Raw genomic sequence first — 18251 nt, 5'->3', positions numbered from 1 at the left:
TCAACAACCCCTTTTTCTCTTTAGCATCACGGTCACATAAGCAGTAAACTTCCTCTTGCATTTTTACCTGCTCTTAGTGCTCAGGCAGAGAGGAGAAAAGACGGTGAATTTACCACCATTCCAGTACAGTTTTAGTTTAGGAACTAAGGTGAAAACAACATGAGTGCTTCGGAAGCTTTAAGTGAACCATCTACCTATAGGGGACAGAAACATCCCTCTCTCCCCTGCACGTTTGTCCTGCTGCAGAGACTCTGTGTAAACTGTGCTGGAAGGAATTACGGTGCTCCTCAGAAACTTTCAAGGTGGCAGCAGATGTGAGTTCATGACCACCACAAAGCTCATGGGACAAAATAAAAGAGCTAATGCACTTCAGAAAGTGACCCTTATAAGGACTGTATCAACTACCCTGTACTTAGCTTTGTAACAGAGTATGCTATACCTGTAAACCCTGAACTCTGGGAGGCCAAGGCGGGTAGATTGCCTGAGTTTAGGAGTTTGACACCAGCCTGAGTAAGCCTGGTCTCTACTAAAAAAGGAAAAGCTAAGCTGGGCTTGGTGGCTCGTGCCTATAATCCTACCACTTTGGGAGGATGAGGTGGGTCCCAGCTACTTGGGAGGCTGAGGCAAGAGAATCACTTGAGCCCAAGAGTTTGAGGTTTCTGTGAGTTGTGAGTTCATGGCACTCTACCGAGGGTGACAAAGTAAGACTGCCTCAAAAAAAAAAAAAAAAAAAAAAAAAAATTATTACAAATTACCTCAGAATACCACGGATGCTGAAAAGAATGAGGTGGAGACATACACCCTGGCATACGTATGAGGATGGGGAAGAGTGCGTGCCTATGTTATTTGTTTTTTAAAAACAAGATTAAAAGGCTGGAAGAAGATACTTCAAAGTCTCACTAGATCACTACGGTATAGAATGTGGAAGGTGGAGAGAAAGCAGAAAATTTCACTTTTTATTTTATAGCTCTCTGAAAGGTCTGAATTTGATATAATGAATTAATGATAAGAAATAAGAACGGCTGGAGAGTTCCTAAAATCTGAAATGATTTTTCACCTTCCTACAAAAATACACATCAACTTGCATGACTGGGAAAGCCAAATTAGACAACCTGAGGATTTGAAGCAGCACAAATTGCTAGGAAGGCAAACAGAGAAACAGACCATCTAAATTTGGGTTTACTCTATTAACAGGATTTCCCAGAAAATTTAATTGGAAAATGTTTGAAAATAAAGAAGAGCACTAAAATAATAAAATGATAAAAAGAAGTCGTTTACTAGCTTTTCCTTTGGTGTTAAGAAATTGGAAAACAAAGAGTCGCAGACAGACATCCGTGCAGCTCCTGGAAAAAGCCCGGCATTTAGAAGAGAAATCTGGCTCTCTTTTTTCACTAATTCCTTGATAAAAGCATTGCTGTTTCTTACCTGATCACAAATCAGTTCCCATTTTTTCTCATTGTCATACTGCCGCAGTAATCTGGCTTTGTCAGGAGGTAGGTTCATAGCATTCTGTTAACAAAAAAACAGACAGAGAGAAAAATGATTTGTTAGATTCCAAAACAGGCTGCTAAGGGGTAATTCATAGGCAGACCAAATACTACTACTGTGGTTCTTCTGTGACTTTCTTTCCATTCATTTTGTCTCTTTAAACCCAAGGAGCCTACAGAAGTCATAAACATCAAATTGCTTAAATGGGAAAGGGGAACTCTGAAGTTCTATGTTGGGATGTGTGAGACGTCTGCTTTGAACATTCAGACCTGCATCTCAGCAAAGGCGATGCTTTGTCTCTTCATGTTAACAGCGAGCTCCCTTTCTACTCAAGGCAAAGGTCAGAAGTGGTTGTTCATAAGGAATCAGCCCTCTTTCTTTTTCAAGCACTAGCCCCAGCAGACATAGAACAGAAAACACTAAAAAACTCAAAAACCAAAACCACTGATAGATTTAATTTTGACTCACTTTGGTAAACAACCATGGAATAAAAGAACAATTTTTTTTTTTTTTTTTTTTTTTTGTAGAGACAGAGTCTCACTTTATGGCCCTCAGTAGAGTGCCGTGGCCTCACACAGCTCACAGCAACCTCCAACTCCTGGGCTTAAGCGATTCTCTTGCCTCAGCCTCCAGAGTAGCTGGGACTACAGGCGCCCGCCACAACGCCCAGCTATTTTTTTGTTGCAGTTTGGCGGGGGCTGGGTTTGAACCTGCCACCCTCGGTATATGGGGCCGGCGCCCTACCGACTAAGCCACAGGCATGGCCCTATTCAACTTTTTTAATTACCCTCAAAGCTGACAACTGTAAAGAACTCTAGACTCCACAGTTTTCAATGGTACCGCAAGGTCTTTTTAGGTATAGACCTATCTAAAATGGGAAGTCATATTCATATGGCCTATCTCTAAGGAATATATCTACTTCAACCAGGATGGAAAATAACTACGTGTAATTATTAGTGATTACAGTTTAACAATGTTAATCAGCAAGCCCTGGGATGAGACAAAGGAGAATGGCATGTATACCTTTCTAAGGAAGTCTAATGTTATTTACTGTCAAATAGCCAGTTCACCCTTGCTTATTTGTACTCTAGAGATGGAGTTTTTTTCTCTTAAACTGGTTTTGACCCTCAAGTTACTGCCTCTGTGTATGATTATGCATTAAATGAGAACAATATGATCATGAGATAAGTTAAATGAGTTTTTCTCCCAAGTCCTCATTAATCCTTTGAGATAGAAAGGCAGTAAGAAAAAGAATGCCTGAATTCCTACAAGGTGCCAAGCTCTGTATTATGCCCTTTGCATATACAACCCCATTTAATCTCCAAAATAAACATATGACATATTATTTTCCCCATATATGTGTTACCAGACCTGGGAGAACTTGGTTAATTTGCTCAAAGTTGCACAGCTTTACAGGAACAAAAACAGAACCTGAACGTAGCCTGTTAGACCCCCCAGGACAAACTCTGAAGGTGCCACCAAGCTTTCTGTGCAGCAAAGCAAGATGGCAAATAATTTGAGAGCTTCTTCTTGTACTCTGCTGGACACCCCTGTGGAAGCACTCTGCAAACATTGCTACAGGAATCACATGCCAGCCCAGTTTTTACTGCTCCTTCTATACCACGTATATTTTGATTAAAGTCTCTCATTCAACAAACATTTATGAAGTGCTGCTCTTGAACTAGCACCGTGCAACACGCAGGCGGTATGATGGGAAACCAAGAGACATGGTCCCCATGGGGCATTTCATTATGGTGAGGAGACACGTCATAAATAAAAAAGGCTCTTAAAAGTCTGGTAAGTCTTGAGAGAGGTTATCAGAGGGCAGATTTAGTATAAATGGCCTTCCAAGACCTCTCATTAAAAAGTAACAATGTGAGTCCTAACAAAATGAGAAGGAGTCAGCCAGGTGAAGAGCAGACAAAGGCACAGGGAGCAGGGAACAGAACAGCTGCAAGGCAGGAAAGAGCTGAGGGCATCCAAAGAGCTTAAAGAAAAGCTAGAAAGTAAAAGAAAAAGAAGGAGGGGAAGATGAACTTGGAAAGGTGAATCAAAGCCGGATCACGCATGCCAGACATGCAGGCCAGCATCAATTATTTATTTTATCTAAAGTGCCACCTGAAGCCACAGAAGGCTTCTAAGCAAGGAGATAACATGAGGAAGTTGTTTTACACTGTAGGTGCTATGTGCAGAACTGACTGGAAATAGCAAAGGTGAAAGGTGGGAGGCCAGGGTAGCAGTTTAAGTGAATGATGCAGGCTTGGATGAGACTGATGGTATAACAATGAAGAAAAATGCATACATGTCAGAAATAGTAAGTGAAATTTATCAGTTGAACTAAAGGGCAAAAAAATAGTACCTTGTTTCTGGCCTGAGTCATTAGGTTAATGAATAGTGGGACTTTTAATAAGAAGGGCACAGAGCCCAAGGCAGCATAGATCTGGAGACGGTGGTAAAGAGTAAGATTTCTCAGCGGCCCCATTTATCTGAGATAGCTATGAGGCAAGAACAGTCAAGCAGGGAGGTAGATACAAGATTCTGGAGTCAGAAAGAAGGTCTGCGGTCTCTGAATACAAAGAGGCTTAAAAAGTTTTTCGGAGCCTGATGACTAGTTACTGTCACAAGAAGCTCAACATGGATGTATCAAAACTAATTCTGCACTTGGTAACCATTCACCAAGCATCTAGAATAACCCTTTCCCCATGTCAAGCCTCTATGGCGCTCAGGCATACACACACTGTTCAGCTTAACAATTCTACGGGGACCACAAGGAAGCAGCTCTGTTTAAAACTAGATTCTCCACAGAGGCCAGGCTAAAGTTCAGGGATGCTGTGATTAACTACTAATAACTGCATTTAAACTTCCTTAAAATGAACTCATTCTTCTTGTACTGTACAGGACAGGACTCTGGAGTCCAAGCTAAATGTTTGTGCAGGGAATTCATAGAAGTTCAAGTTCTTTTCTGAGAAAAATATTGGCAGGTCCATTTGCTGCCTTTCTAAAAATGAATCATTCTATTTGGCTGAAAATATAAATCCATTTCCAAGTTTTCCTTAGAAAGTGACAACTCTGCTGTACTCATACTTAGTGGCACCTGTGACATAGATCTGTGACATGGCCCTCCCTCCCTTCCTTTCCTGCGTGACTCCATCCAGCATTTACTGGGCTCTGACCATATACCAGAATGCCCACACTGTAAGCATCTGAAAGAATTAAGTCATGAAGTTGCTTCCCCCAAGAACCTGCCAAAGTCCCATTGAAGACATGATATTGAGTCAGAAGTTCAGTGGATGTTAATTATCTGTTTTCAAGATTGCACAAGTGTAGCAGCCTGTATAGCCTATGGCTAGGAGGAGTGAGAGTTATAAAGTAACATCGGTAGCTCAATAATAGAACACCTTGGTGAAAAGGGCATAGGGAGGGATTTAGCTCCCATAACAAACATGAGAGAGCTTGTGAGATGAGAGTATTAATGAATTAGCAGTCTACACCTGTGGTGTTAAGAGCCATGGATTGTGTCTTTAAGAGGCTGGAGGAGAAGGCAGTCAGAGGCGTGCACATTCTATCATGGACCGCTTACTCTTGACTGTCTCCTCTCTAAGCTCTGCTAAAGACTGTCCACATCTATTCTAAGACTGCTTCACCCTCAAAGACACTCTGTCTCTGTCTCTCTCTCTTTTTTCTGCTAGAGTTAATAGCCCTCAGGCACCTAAGAGCAATTGTTCCTTAGCAAGATAACAGGTAGCAGTCTGGAACCTAGATAAGCCAGGGCAGAAGACCAACCAGTCCCACCCTCACCAGTGGCAATGACATACAAGTTCCTAAGATAATTCAGGAGTAGTCTTTCTATTAAGAATGTTCCTTTCCTTCTACTCTCAATCTGGCAAACTTCAAGAATCAATTCAAATCTCATTTAGTGGTAGACTCTCCCAACTACTCCAAGAAGACACACCCGCTCCCTGGGCTCCAAGGCCACTATGTGCAGGTCTCTATCACAGCACCAGGCCATGCAGAACTCTCATAATCTAAATTCTCTGCTGTTCTAAGGACTTCAAGGACAATGTGTTTTGTTTATCACCGATGTCCGGCACAGTATGGCAAATAATGGGCACCAAGCAGGTTACTGAATTGCTGAATAACTTAAGAATAAAACAATACTGCCATACTGCCCAGACTGAAAACATTTTTACTAATTTAGGGTTTATGATTTAGATATTAACAAAGTCTATACACTAAAGACCATTTCTGTTTCTTGTGAAACATCAGTCAATAATGATGTCTACCACTTATCTACCAAATAAAAATTCACAAGGAAAAATATCTTCAATTCTAGTGACATTTTCCAGAAAAGAAAAATGTAATGCTAACCATTCCTCTGCCACATATAATAAACTATGAACCTGAACATTGTTTTGTTGTTGGTAAATTCAGATTGGTAGCAACAATAATCATTAATCTATCTCCAGTAGCAGTTACATGTATGGTCTCTACTCTGGTTTTATCCTTAACTATACCATTTTGTATGCTTTCAAAAGTGCCTCCCATCTCATAATCTTTTGAAAATAGATGGCATAATAATTAAACTAAATATACAGCAATAGAAAATTCAAATTTCTGAGTGCTTCATGAAGAAATCAATTATGGCTAGCTAAGGAGAGGCCATGATAGCCCACATGTCTAAAGATACAACTGCAGACTAATTACCATATACAACACAGAATAGAAGGGAGGTACTCGAATCAACCAGAACAAGATAAACTTATGTCCAAGGAATAAAGGCTTTTCTGATACCAGCTCTTCTCCTGGGCGGCGCCTGTGGCTCAAGGAGTAGGGCGCCGGTCCCATATGCCGGAGGTGGTGGGTTCAAACCCAGCCCCAGCCAAAAAAAAAACAAAAACAAAAAAATCCTCCTTTTACCCCAATATCCTCAAGGCTCAGACTGAGAAACCCACAGTGATAAACAACCATGTAGGAGTGAAAGTGAATACCATCAAATACGGCTTATATAACATACCTTTGTCCTCATAATCTCTAAATTAAAACTCACAAGTATTAAATCACCAGATTTTATAAGAGGAAACTTCTATTACATAACCACTTGCTAAGAAAAATGAACATGGACTTTGCAATTAGTGTTACAGAACTGGGAGATCTTGTAGAGCACTTAAATAATAGACATACAAAAGTGTTACAGGACTTTTTTACTTTTGTTATCCCCAAAAAAGGGGGTAATTCGTTGTTTAAAAATTTAGGGCCAGCATGGTGATAATCCTTCAGCTTTGGGAGGCCAGATTGCTTGAGGCTGAGAGTTCCAGATCAGCCAGGATAACAAAAGTGACACTCTGCTTCTACAAAAAAAAAAAAAAAGTTTTAAATGAGGCAGGTGTGGTGGCCCACACCTGTACTCCCAGTTACTTGGGAGGCTGAGGTAAGTAGATAGATATAAATTGTGGTGGGAAACACACATTGGGCTGTTAAGTATGAAATGTCTGATTTTCTTATGTACTAAGTTTAACAGTTGGTATCTTTGACACTTGTTTTTGTTTTTTTACATTGTGAACATACACCCTCATTCTTTCAAACCCCATTACTGTGACTTGTGGTTATCTTTCAAATTTTGTTTTAGAACAGTGATTCTCAACCTGTGGGTCGTGACCCACAGGAACTGTACTGAAGGGCCGTGGCATTAGGAAGGTTGAGAACCACTGTTTCAGAGCAATTTCTGTGGAACCATGAGCAAGTCTAAAATGTGTGTTATTTTTTAATATGAATTCATATTCATACCATTCAACCAAGGCAGTGCAGACAGCTCTACGGGCAACCTAAGGCCCAGGTTGAGCCGAAAGTTTCAGTGGAAGGAAATCTACCTAAACCTATGTGTGAACTGGCAGCAAGGTTTTGACATCACTGTTCCCACTGACTTTGCCAGCAGCTGACTATTTGAAACAAATCAGCAAGGTAAAGAAGCTGGACAGCTGGGCTCTGCATGAATTAAATGAGTGTCAGAAGGGAAACTCTCAAAACTTGCCTTTCTTTACTGTCAGGACATAAAGGCAAAGCATGTCTATCCTGCATTGTCACATGTGATGGAAAATGGATTCTTTTTGACAATTGCAAACATTCGGCACAAATGAATAATGATGAAGTCTGGAGTACAGCCCCAAACCGAACATTCATCCAAAAAAGCTAATGGGGGTTAAGGGCTCAACTACAACTTGGACGTTACCTAAAAAACGCAAACAATATAACCTAATGATTTATACCTTCATGTTAATCTGAAATAAAAAAAAATTTAAAGCTAATAATATCTGGTGGTTCAGTGCTGGGATTATCAACTACAGCGTTATGAAACCTGGTCAATTTGACAGAGGATGTCAAATGCAGTTTGAGAAAATGATAAGGATGCTTACAATTAAGTAGCAAGATTAGTCAACAGAGACAGGCCAATCCTCTTGCAAGACAACACTGTTGCATAAACACTGCTCAAATTACAGAAGCTAGACTTGGGAACTCTGTCATCCACCATATTCACCAGGCCTTACACCAACTGACTACCCTTCCAGGCTTTGGATCACTTCTTGTCAGGAAAAATAGTCAATTCTCCACAAGCTGCAGAAAACGCCTTTTGTGATTTCCTGGCCACTCGCTCTCCAGGCTTTGTCACTGCTGGCATAAACACGCTTCCGTTGGAATGGCAAAAATGTGGCAGTATTTTAGGCACATACTTGATTAATTGTACTGTGTCTGTTTGTGATATAATAAACTAAACTTTGGATTCAAAATTGGACATTTCCGATTTAATGACCTAATAAAATAAAATTTACACTTAGCCACCTTTAAATTTATAGTTCAGCAGTGTTTAGAACTACATTCACATTGTTGAGCAACATCTCTAGTACTTTATCTTGCAAAACAGAAACTCCATACCCTTCAAAAAAAAACTCTCCATGTCCTCCTCCCAGAGACCCAACTTTTCTCTATAAAAAGTGAGGAAATGGGGCGGCACCTGTGGCTCAAGGAGTAGGGCGCAGGTCCCATATGCGGGAGGTGGTGGGTTCAAACCCAGCCCCAGCCAAAAACCAAAAAAAAAAAAAAAAGTGAGGAAATGAGATGGATTGCAACTAATGGTTGGACAGCACAGTGAATTTAACGAGCTAGTGTGGGGCAAGGATTTACTAGTTGGCTTCTGGAACTGGACTAGCTGGGTTCTAATCCTGACTCTACCATTTACTCTTGGTGACCTTTTGAATGAAAAAGTAAATTAGGCCAGGTACAGCAGTTCACAGTGTAATCCCAGCACTTTGGGAGGCCAAAGTGGGAGGATTCCTTGAATCCAAGAGTTCAAAACCAGCCTGGGCAATATAGCAAGATCCCATTTCTACAAAAATTTTTTTTAAATTAGTCAGGCATGGCATCTGCCTATAGTCCTAGCTATTTGGGAGGCTGAAGTGGGAGGATTACTTGAGCCCAGGAATTCAATGTTGCAGTGAGCTATGATTATGCCACTGCACTCCAGGCAGGGTGATGGAGAGACTCTGTCTCATTTAAAAAAAAAAAAAAGTAAAGAAAATGAACAAACAGAGTTGAAAAAGCAAGTAAACAGAATTCGAAATTGAAGGGTAGAGTCCAGCTAGAATCAAAGCTGAAGGTCAAAACCAACAAGATGAGCCAATTATTGGTGGTCTAATGTGTCTCGGGTACTTAGGCTCTTTGCCTGTATTATCCCATTTAATCTGTTTCATAATCCCGACAAGTAGTCATTATCTTCTCCAGTTAACAGAAAAGGAAACAGGACAAGAGATCAGTAACTCTCTCATGGCTGAGCTAGGGAGCAAAGCTAGGACTTAAAAGAGGTTTGCATGACACAGAAACTATACCATTTCCAAAACATGACTTGTCCAAACTGAGCAATCTCACGATTCTACTTAACCACAGACAGTTATTAGCATGTAAAGGGAAGGGAGAAATGCATGATATTAGTTAGGCTCCTAATACTTCCGGTTAAAATACTGGCATTTTAACAGAAGTATTCTAAGATACTGAAAAATATAAACTAGAACCAAAAAACAGTGACTGGCTGAATATGGCTAGCCAGGTATGATGTTAAGCCAGTATATACGTAATAAACCCTGACGAGAAATAAATCAAGGTGGAGATACAAATATGCCATAAACTCAGGCTTCAACAGATCCTCAGTAGAGAGAAGGAGAGATGATGAGCACACAAGTATAAAACAGAGCATGTTGAAAAATATGACAAAATCTGGGAAGGGGCCGCTGCTTTCTGTTATGGGAAGAACGGTTGTGGATTAGACACTGAGAATGGTCTCACACTGATTTGGTCTTTAGGACCAGGACTGTGTAGATAGGTCCCTACGGGCCGCACTCGTGACTACACCACTCGTGAACAGTGTAATCTTTATTTTTTTTTATACAAGCACGAATTTATTTATTATTTTTTTAAATATTTTTTATTTATTTTTTTCCCTTTTTTTATTGTTAAATCATAGCTGTGTACATTAGTGCAATTGCCTGTACCCATTCTAAGATGCACCATAGATGTGGCCCCACCCATTACCCTCCCTCCACCAAAACCGCCCCCCTCCCTTCCCCTTCCTTGGCCCTTTCCCCATAGTCTTGTGCTATAGCTGGGTTATAGTCTTGAACAGTGTAATCTTGGGTACGTTATTTCAACTAAATCTCAGTGTCCTCACGAGTGAAATGGAAATGATGGTGGTGGCAGTGAGGAGCACAACAACGGTGACGAGGATGGTAATGGTGACACTGCCACCATCTCAGAGTTTGAGAAAAATCGGACAATGCTTCTATAGCATCCCCTCCCCTCCACAGTTCTGCTTTTCTCAGTTTCACATTCTAAGGTTTCAGTTTCCCCCAGTCGACCGTGATCCAAAAATAGATGAATATGGCACAGTAAGATATTTTGAAAGAGTGAAAGAGAAACCAGTTACATAACTTTCATTATAGTACCTTGTTACAATGGTTCCATTTTATTATTGTTGTTGTTAATCTCTTTCAATTTAAACTTTATCATAAGCACATATGTATAGATAGGAAAAAAACAGTATATAAAAGGTTCAGTACTATCCAAGGTTTCAGCACCCACAGGAGTACGTATCCCCTGTGGGTAAGGGGGGTCCTTCCATAGAACAGCACAAAAGCAGGTACACAGAAGGCACTCAGTATGTCAGCACCTCACATTCTTCTCATTATTTTAGGTAAAGGGAAAGGTGTGAACAAAGGCATGAGTACAGGAAGGGGCAAGGGCTGTAAGCCACACAGAATAAACCAGAAGGTAAGGACTGGGTGCTGTTAGATCAATTTAGGGTGGACTGCAGATCAAAGAATTTCAAACCTACTCTAGAGGCAGTGAGGTGTCACTGACAAGAGGAAATGTCTAGGAAAAGCTTTTTTGTGAAGGGGAAGCACAGGGGATTCCCTTGAATCACAACAGGTAAATGATTCCTCCTCTGTTAACTCTTCCCGCATTGCCATTTTTTCCTTATGCCATTATTGGGACATTAGGTTAAGTCACTTGGTACCAAGTAACATGCAAGTTCTCACAAGCTCACTTAAAATTGTAAACATTGAGGGCTGCAAAAGTGTGGCTACAAGGCCGGATACAGTGGCTTACACCTGTAATCCTAGCAATCTGGGAGGCCAAAGCTGGTGGATTGCCTGAACTCTCACCAGTTGGAGATCAGCCTGAGCCAGAGCAAGACCTCGTCTCTTTGAAGAAGAAAAAAAGCCTACGTGTACAAGTCAGCAGTTTTAGTAAACTCACAAACTTGTTCAACCATCACCACTAATTCTAGACCCAACGTTTTTAAGACAATAAATGTCACTTCAAGAAAAAAAAAAAAAAGAAAAAAAGCTGGGCATTCTGGCCATATCTATAGTCCCAGCTACTTGGGAGGCTGTGGCAAGGGGATGGATTGAACCCAAGAGTTTGAGGTTGCTGTGAGCTATGATGCTACAGCACTCTATGGAGGGCAACAAAGTGAAACTCTGTCTCAAAAAAAAAAAGTGTGGCTGCAAATTCCACACATGGCCTGCCCTTCCATTCAACCCACTTCAAAGCCCCCATCATTTCCTTCCATGACAATATTCACGGTCTTAGCAAATATATGGCATCCTAAATTTTAATACCTTCCTAGTTCAGAAGATACTACTAAGGTATTTTCAGCTTGTTTTCTGTCACAGGCCAGCCAGCCAGTTCCCCAAAGTTAATCATCACAGTCATTTCTCATCACCAGTGTTACTTTTATTTAATCATTTAGGGTATTAATGTAATCACTGTAGCCAGTTCAGCTCACAAGGGAAAAATGAGTCTCTCTCTAATCTAGTTACATCTTCACAATAAAATCTGACTAGAAAACCGTCCTTTTGGGGGAACCTATGGGAATGAGACATACCTCTGATCTCTCATTCACAATCCTAGGTACAGTGCATTTTCTTAAAAGTTTTACATTTTTAATTAAAATATGACTCCTCCATAACTTTGATAATCAGAAAGTACAGAGCTGGAAGAAGCGCTTATAATGTGTTAGTTATGTGGTGTCTTGTATGGGCAACCAGACTCTAACAAAGGTGGAGGTACCTGTCCGAGTTCATATAACAAAGGTGGAGGCATCTGTCCAAGTTCATATAACCAGTTATTATTAGCAACAGAGCAAAGAATCCAGATCCCGGGGAAATGAGGAGACAAAGGACACACGTGAGTAAGTCCCGGAGACGCGACCTATAGCATGGTGACTCAAGTTAATGATACTACTGAATTGCACACTTAAAATTTGTTAAGAGAGTAGATCTTAAGTGTTCTCAACACAAAAAAAGGGGATAGGAAATGATAACTACGATGAGGGATCCATTATTAGCTTGATTGTGATCACTTCACAATGCCTACACACAGTCATGCCACAGAACATTTGGGTCAACATCAGATCGCATATGCAAGAGTGGTCCCATAAGACAACAGAGCTGAAAAATTCCTATCACCCAGTGATGTGGCTGCTAGAAATAGAAAAAGACTTACACGGGGCGGCGCCTGTAGCTCAGTCGGTAAGGCGCCGGCCCCATATACCGAGGGTGGCGGGTTCAAACCCGGCCCCGGCCAAACTGCAACAAAAAAATAGCCGGGCGTTGTGGCGGGCGCCTGTAGTCCCAGCTACTCGGGAGGCTGAGGCAAGAGAATCGCGTAAGCCCAGGAGTTGGAGGTGGCTGTGAGCTGTGTGATGCCACGGCACTCTACCGAGGGCAATAAAGTGAGACTCTGTCTCTACAAAAAAAAAAAAAAAAAAAAAAGAAAAAGACTTACACAATAAGGATATAAAAAAAAAATCTTTGTACAGCTGTACAATGTGTCTGTTTTAAGTGTCATTACAAGAGTCAAAAAGGTTTTAAAATTAAAGTTTATGAGCGCTGGCCCCATATACCAGGGATGGTGGGTTCAAGCCCAGCCCTGGCCAAAATTGCAACAAAAAAAAAAAGTTTATGAAGTGAAACAGTTACAATAAACGATGGTTAATTTATCATTGAAGAGATTTTTTATAAATTTAGTGTAACCTAAGTGTACAGTAATGCCCCAGGTCTTCACATGCACTCACCACTCACTCACTGATGCACTCAGAGCAACTTCTACCAAGTACCATTCATGATAAGTGCCCTAAACAGTGTACTTATCTTTTTATGTTTTATATTGTATTTTTACATACCTTTCCTATGTTTGGATATACAAATACTTCCCACTGTGTTACAACCACCTATAGTATTCCATATAGTCACATACTACACAGGTCTGTAGTATACCAGATAGCCCAGGTGTGTAGTCAGCTACATCAGCTAGTTTGTATGAGCACACTCTGTGAAGTTCACACAAAATCACCTGAGGATGCAACTCTCAGAACCTACAAGGTCTGAAAATTAAGTTTGCAAACTTGCCACTATGTAGAGAACTGACAAAAACATTGCAAAAAATCTATTGAATTGTGTGTCAAAATAATCACTTGACTGTGAGAAGCATAATAGACCAAGACAGGATCGATAAACAGCTAGGAAAATCGTCATTAAAAATCTTAGCATAAGAAAAGTGTGTATAAAAATGAACTCTTACAATCTGACAGTGCACCAGCTCACATAGCACTCTCTGTAAGGGAATTTATAGCCAGTAAACAAAAAAATGTATTGGAACACTTGCCCTACTTACCTGATCTGTCCACTAATGACTTTTTTCTTTACCCGAAGATAAAGGAAATATTGAAAGGAAGACATTTTAAGGACATTAAGGTTAATGCAACAACAGTTCTGATGGCCATTCCAGAAAAAGCGTTCCAAAACTGCTCTCAAGAGTGAACTGGACACTGGTGTCAGTGCACAGCTTCCCAAAGGGAGTACTTTGAAAATGACTCTAGTGATATTCAGCAGTGAGGTATGTAGCACTTTTTCTAGAATGAGTTCATGAACTTGTTAGACCTCATATGTCATTAGGCAATGTACAACTGTATATCAATACATCAAGTTAAAAAAAATACATCAAGTTAGATAGATACAATATATGCAATTTTTACTTATCAATTATACTTCAATAAATCTAGTTTTTAAAAAAAAGAATCCAGGTAGACATGTCTACTGTCATTTCTCAATTATCCTTAAAGTAGAATCATTTAGATCCATCGTGTGTGTTGTGTGTGTGAGTCAACACACAAACATACATTCGAGAAAAATCGACACAGATGATGGATGTAAATTGCTGGCACAAAGTCTCATACACACTGAACTCTCATACTTGTTCAGTATTGTTACTCCATTATTCTCGTTTTAAGGAACATATGAATTATTATGATCTTCTACTTTAATGAGCCTCCATCTTTTCCTGGTTTTGCTTATACTCTGGGAAGACCCAGCACTTGCCACTGTTTTCATCATTTCTCCTTGACTGGGGGTTTCATCTGCCTAAAACAACTCATCTTATCTGTTAATTTATAAGCTTCTAGAAAATCATATATCCATTTTACCAGTAAACACAAACTGAACAGACAAAAAAAGAACTCCAGATCTTATGTGAATTATTTACTGTTTTAAATTAGTCAGACTGTTGCTACCCTTTACAAACGAGAGTAAACAAAAGCGGACTGTACACATATTTACGTTTAGTTACATTTAACTGCAAGGCCAGATTATCATCAATATAGACAAAGCTAAGTGGGAAAGCCCATTGATCTCATCCATGGAACAGAGGCATAGCTACAGTCATCAAGGACAAACTTCTCTTCAGCCCATCTTTCTATGACTCCCCACTGTTACTGGGGAGTAGTAGAAATAGCCAACTGATGACAAACCACACATCAATCTTCTAGCCATCATCCCAACTCCTGAAATACAGATTCCTATTGTGTTTAAACACAAGGAGAATAATGGAAAGAATCTCTCGTCTAATTTCTTTCAAACCAAGCCAGCTTGGTGGTGGCTCACGCCTATAATCCTAGCACTCTGGGAGGATCCCTTGAGCTCAGGAGTTCAAAACCAGCCTGAGCAAGAGGAAGACCCCATCTCTAATAAAAATAGAAAATTATCTGGGTTCAGTGGAGGGTGCCTGTAGTTCCTCGGAGGCTAAGGCAGGAGAATTGCTTGAACTCAGGAGTTTGAGGCTGCTGTAAGCTAGGCTCATGTCATGGCAACAGAGTCTTTTAAAAATTAATTAATTAAATTTTAAAAAAATCCTTTCAAACCTGGTATATGATTTTCATTATAGGCCTATGTTTGATTCCTTGACACATTCTGGATTTCAATAAACTCTTTGCCTACAGTCTGCCAGTTTGCTATTCTAAGAGCTGTGTCTGCACACACACGTTTGTATATTGGAATGAGGGACTTACACAAGAAGCCACACTTAAGATGCTGGAAAACCAGTAGACGTGTAAGGCCATATACGGAATATTCAAGTTCTACATATAGGCTTGCTGGCAAAGACTAAATGAGTCAAAATCCAGAGAAAGGATTTGTAGTCTACTGATAAATATCAATTTTCTATGCCATATAATTCTGTAGATTAAAAACATTGATAACTGAAGGTACCCAAGTCAGACTAATTACAGCATATTAGCCAGATTCCATTACAATCAAGCCACAGAATGTGGTCTGTATCGCCTGCTGACCTGAGGCGTGTATCATTTCATCTTTCCCACTGCTCTGAAATCCTGGCCTAGTTCCTTCCCAACCCTTTTCCAGCAACACGCTTCCATTTCCTTCTTAGATCATTGCTAGTCTCTCTCCTTCGCAGCTGTTACTCTGGGTTCCTTGTTCAGAGTCCGCCCAACTTACTGCCTCACACACACTCTTCACGTCATGATGAGCACCACCAGTGGGAGACAATAGTTCATGTTCAACTAAGGTCATGTTTTCTCAGACAAAAAAAAGATTATGCTTTCGTCTTAGAAATGGGTATTTCTGCCACGGTTATGACCAAAGACTGTAGTCTCAAATTTATGGTTTCTCATTTGCAAAGAGCTACAACATCAAAGACAAACGCACGAGGATAGGCAGAAAAATGGTCCCCAAAAGATTTTCTCACCTTTATCCCAGGAACCTGTGATTATGTTCCCTTACATAATAAGATGTCATTCGCAGAGGTGATTAACTTCTGCAAGGGGGGATTATCCTGGATTACTTCGGTAGAACCAATACACTCAACAAAGGTCCTAAAATGTTAAAGAATAATTTTTAAAAGGGGGGAGGGAAGTGTTGGCAAGGAGGCACAGAAATCAGCACCCTCGTTATCCCTGCGGAGAACGTAAAACGGTGCACTTATTGTAGAAAACAGTGTAGTGGGCCAGACATGGTGGCTCACGTCTGTAATTCACTCTGGGAGGCCAAGGTGAATCGAGACCAGCCTGAGCAACAGCGAGGTCCCATCTCTACTAAAAATAGAAACACTAGCCAGATGTAGTGACAGGTGCCTACAGTCCCAGCTATTAAGGAGGCCAAGGCAAGAGGGTTGCTCAAGCCCAAGAGTTTGAGGTTGCTGTGAGCTATAACGCCACAGCATTCTGCCCAGGACAACAGAGTGAAACTGTGTCAAAAATAATAATTATTATTATTATGCAAACATGTGTTGCAGTGAAACCTTAAGTCATGCCAGTTTTTTATAATAATTTTAATAATAATAATGTGTATAACATGTGTATGCTTCTTATCCACCAAGAGGGAAATTTTGCTAGCATATTTTATTTAGACAAATAAATTGTTAGGACTGAAGTATCAAATTAAGCCATCATCTACTTACAGGTGGCTGGTAATTATCATCATCATTATTATTATAAAAACTGGCATGACTTAGGGTTTCACTGCAACACATGTTTAATCAGTCTTAAACGGACTCTGCCTCCAGAAACCCACAGTGTTTTTATAGATAAGTCCAGGCAAGACAGGCAGGAAAATTGGAAAGCGTTGCATGGCAGGCCTCTGACATAGGAGGCCATAAGTTTTCTGTTCTTGGTTTTTCTCCTTCTCCAGTCTGCTACTTAGCTCTCGGCCCTTACTCTCAAGTAAACTTTTGTACCGATGTGTACCAAATTCTGGTATCACAGCACTACTTTAACGCTGCTGGTATTTTTGTGGTCAACACCATCAACAAGTTAACTCACATGTGATGTCTGAGGAAACACTTTGTACTTAATTTTTTTTAAACTGCTGAACTCCTTAAGATGCCATAGAAACAGGGAATTCTCCTTAACAACTAACATTCAGAACAAAATTCAACAGCCCCATTATCTTTTTGAGGGGGATAATCAGATTCTATTTTTCGGATGACTTCTTTCCTCCTTACAAGACTGCAAGTCCCTGGAGAAGGATTTTTCATCCTCTTTATAGCCCCAGTCCCCCAGCAAAGTGCCTAGCACCAAGGGTACTTAATGATTGTGTACCAAATTCTGCTCAGCCGCACAGACTGTATTTTCATAAACTAAAGCCATATCCCAAGACCTTTTATCTTCTTTATTTAGACAAATGAATGGTTAGGACTGAAATACCAAATTTAGCCATCGTCTATTTACAGGTGGCTGTTAAATATTATATAAATTCTGCTAATACGGTCTACTTCAAATAGTAACACGTTAACTGCTGTGTGAGTAGCAGTTAACTCACACTAGTTTTGAGTCCAGGACTTTTGAAGCTATGAAACCCATACTCATCATTTTCATTATCAATCCAGACATCTCCCCCTCCTTAACCAAGTGCGCCTGATGTGCTGGACTGTGTTCTCCAATCCCCATAACTTCTGAGTGCACATTTCACAAAGAACATTTGCCTGGGGGCTTTCTGAATGAAATTAATATGATAGTATGTGGCAACATGACACTGTTGCCAGGACCACCCAAGGTCCACTCAAAGACAACTAAAGACTTGTGGAATGACCGAAGACCCCATTCTCTGAAACAAATTCCATAAGTACGTTGTGAGTCACATACAACTCACATGACATGCAGTGTAAAAGCTAATTCTAGCACCACATGAGCTGCATATAACTCACACACAGAAAATAAAAATAACAAATTTTTCATTAAATTAGAAAGAATTGTTTTGTTTTCAAAGTTTTTGTTCTATTTTCATAATAAAACACTGTGGGCCCAAGGAGAAAAATGTTTTTTTCTACTATGCCAATCAGTGAGTTAAAAAAATAAATTATTTAAAAGGTCAGAAATGGGGCAGCACCTGTGGCTCAAAGGAGTAGGGCGCCGGCCCCACATGCTG

General features: G+C 40.3%; 1 protein-coding gene across 8 annotated transcripts in view; it reads right to left on the bottom strand.

Moving 5' to 3' along the window:
* FMNL2 (formin like 2) overlaps positions 1-18251 on the bottom strand; it is a 335482-nt gene that overhangs the window by 128543 nt on the left and 188688 nt on the right. For all 8 annotated transcript variants that reach the window (XM_053598242.1, XM_053598239.1, XM_053598238.1 and 5 more), the window contains exon 2: positions 1426-1509. In XM_053598242.1, coding sequence (XP_053454217.1) covers positions 1426-1509 — 84 coding nt within the window. The remainder of the gene's footprint in view (positions 1-1425; positions 1510-18251) is intronic.

Source organism: Nycticebus coucang, chromosome 7, assembly GCF_027406575.1.
Source record: "Nycticebus coucang isolate mNycCou1 chromosome 7, mNycCou1.pri, whole genome shotgun sequence".
NCBI classification, from domain to species: Eukaryota; Metazoa; Chordata; class Mammalia; order Primates; family Lorisidae; genus Nycticebus; species Nycticebus coucang.
Note: the sequence above shows the minus strand (reverse complement) of the source record. Positions and strands in the feature narration are given on the sequence as shown.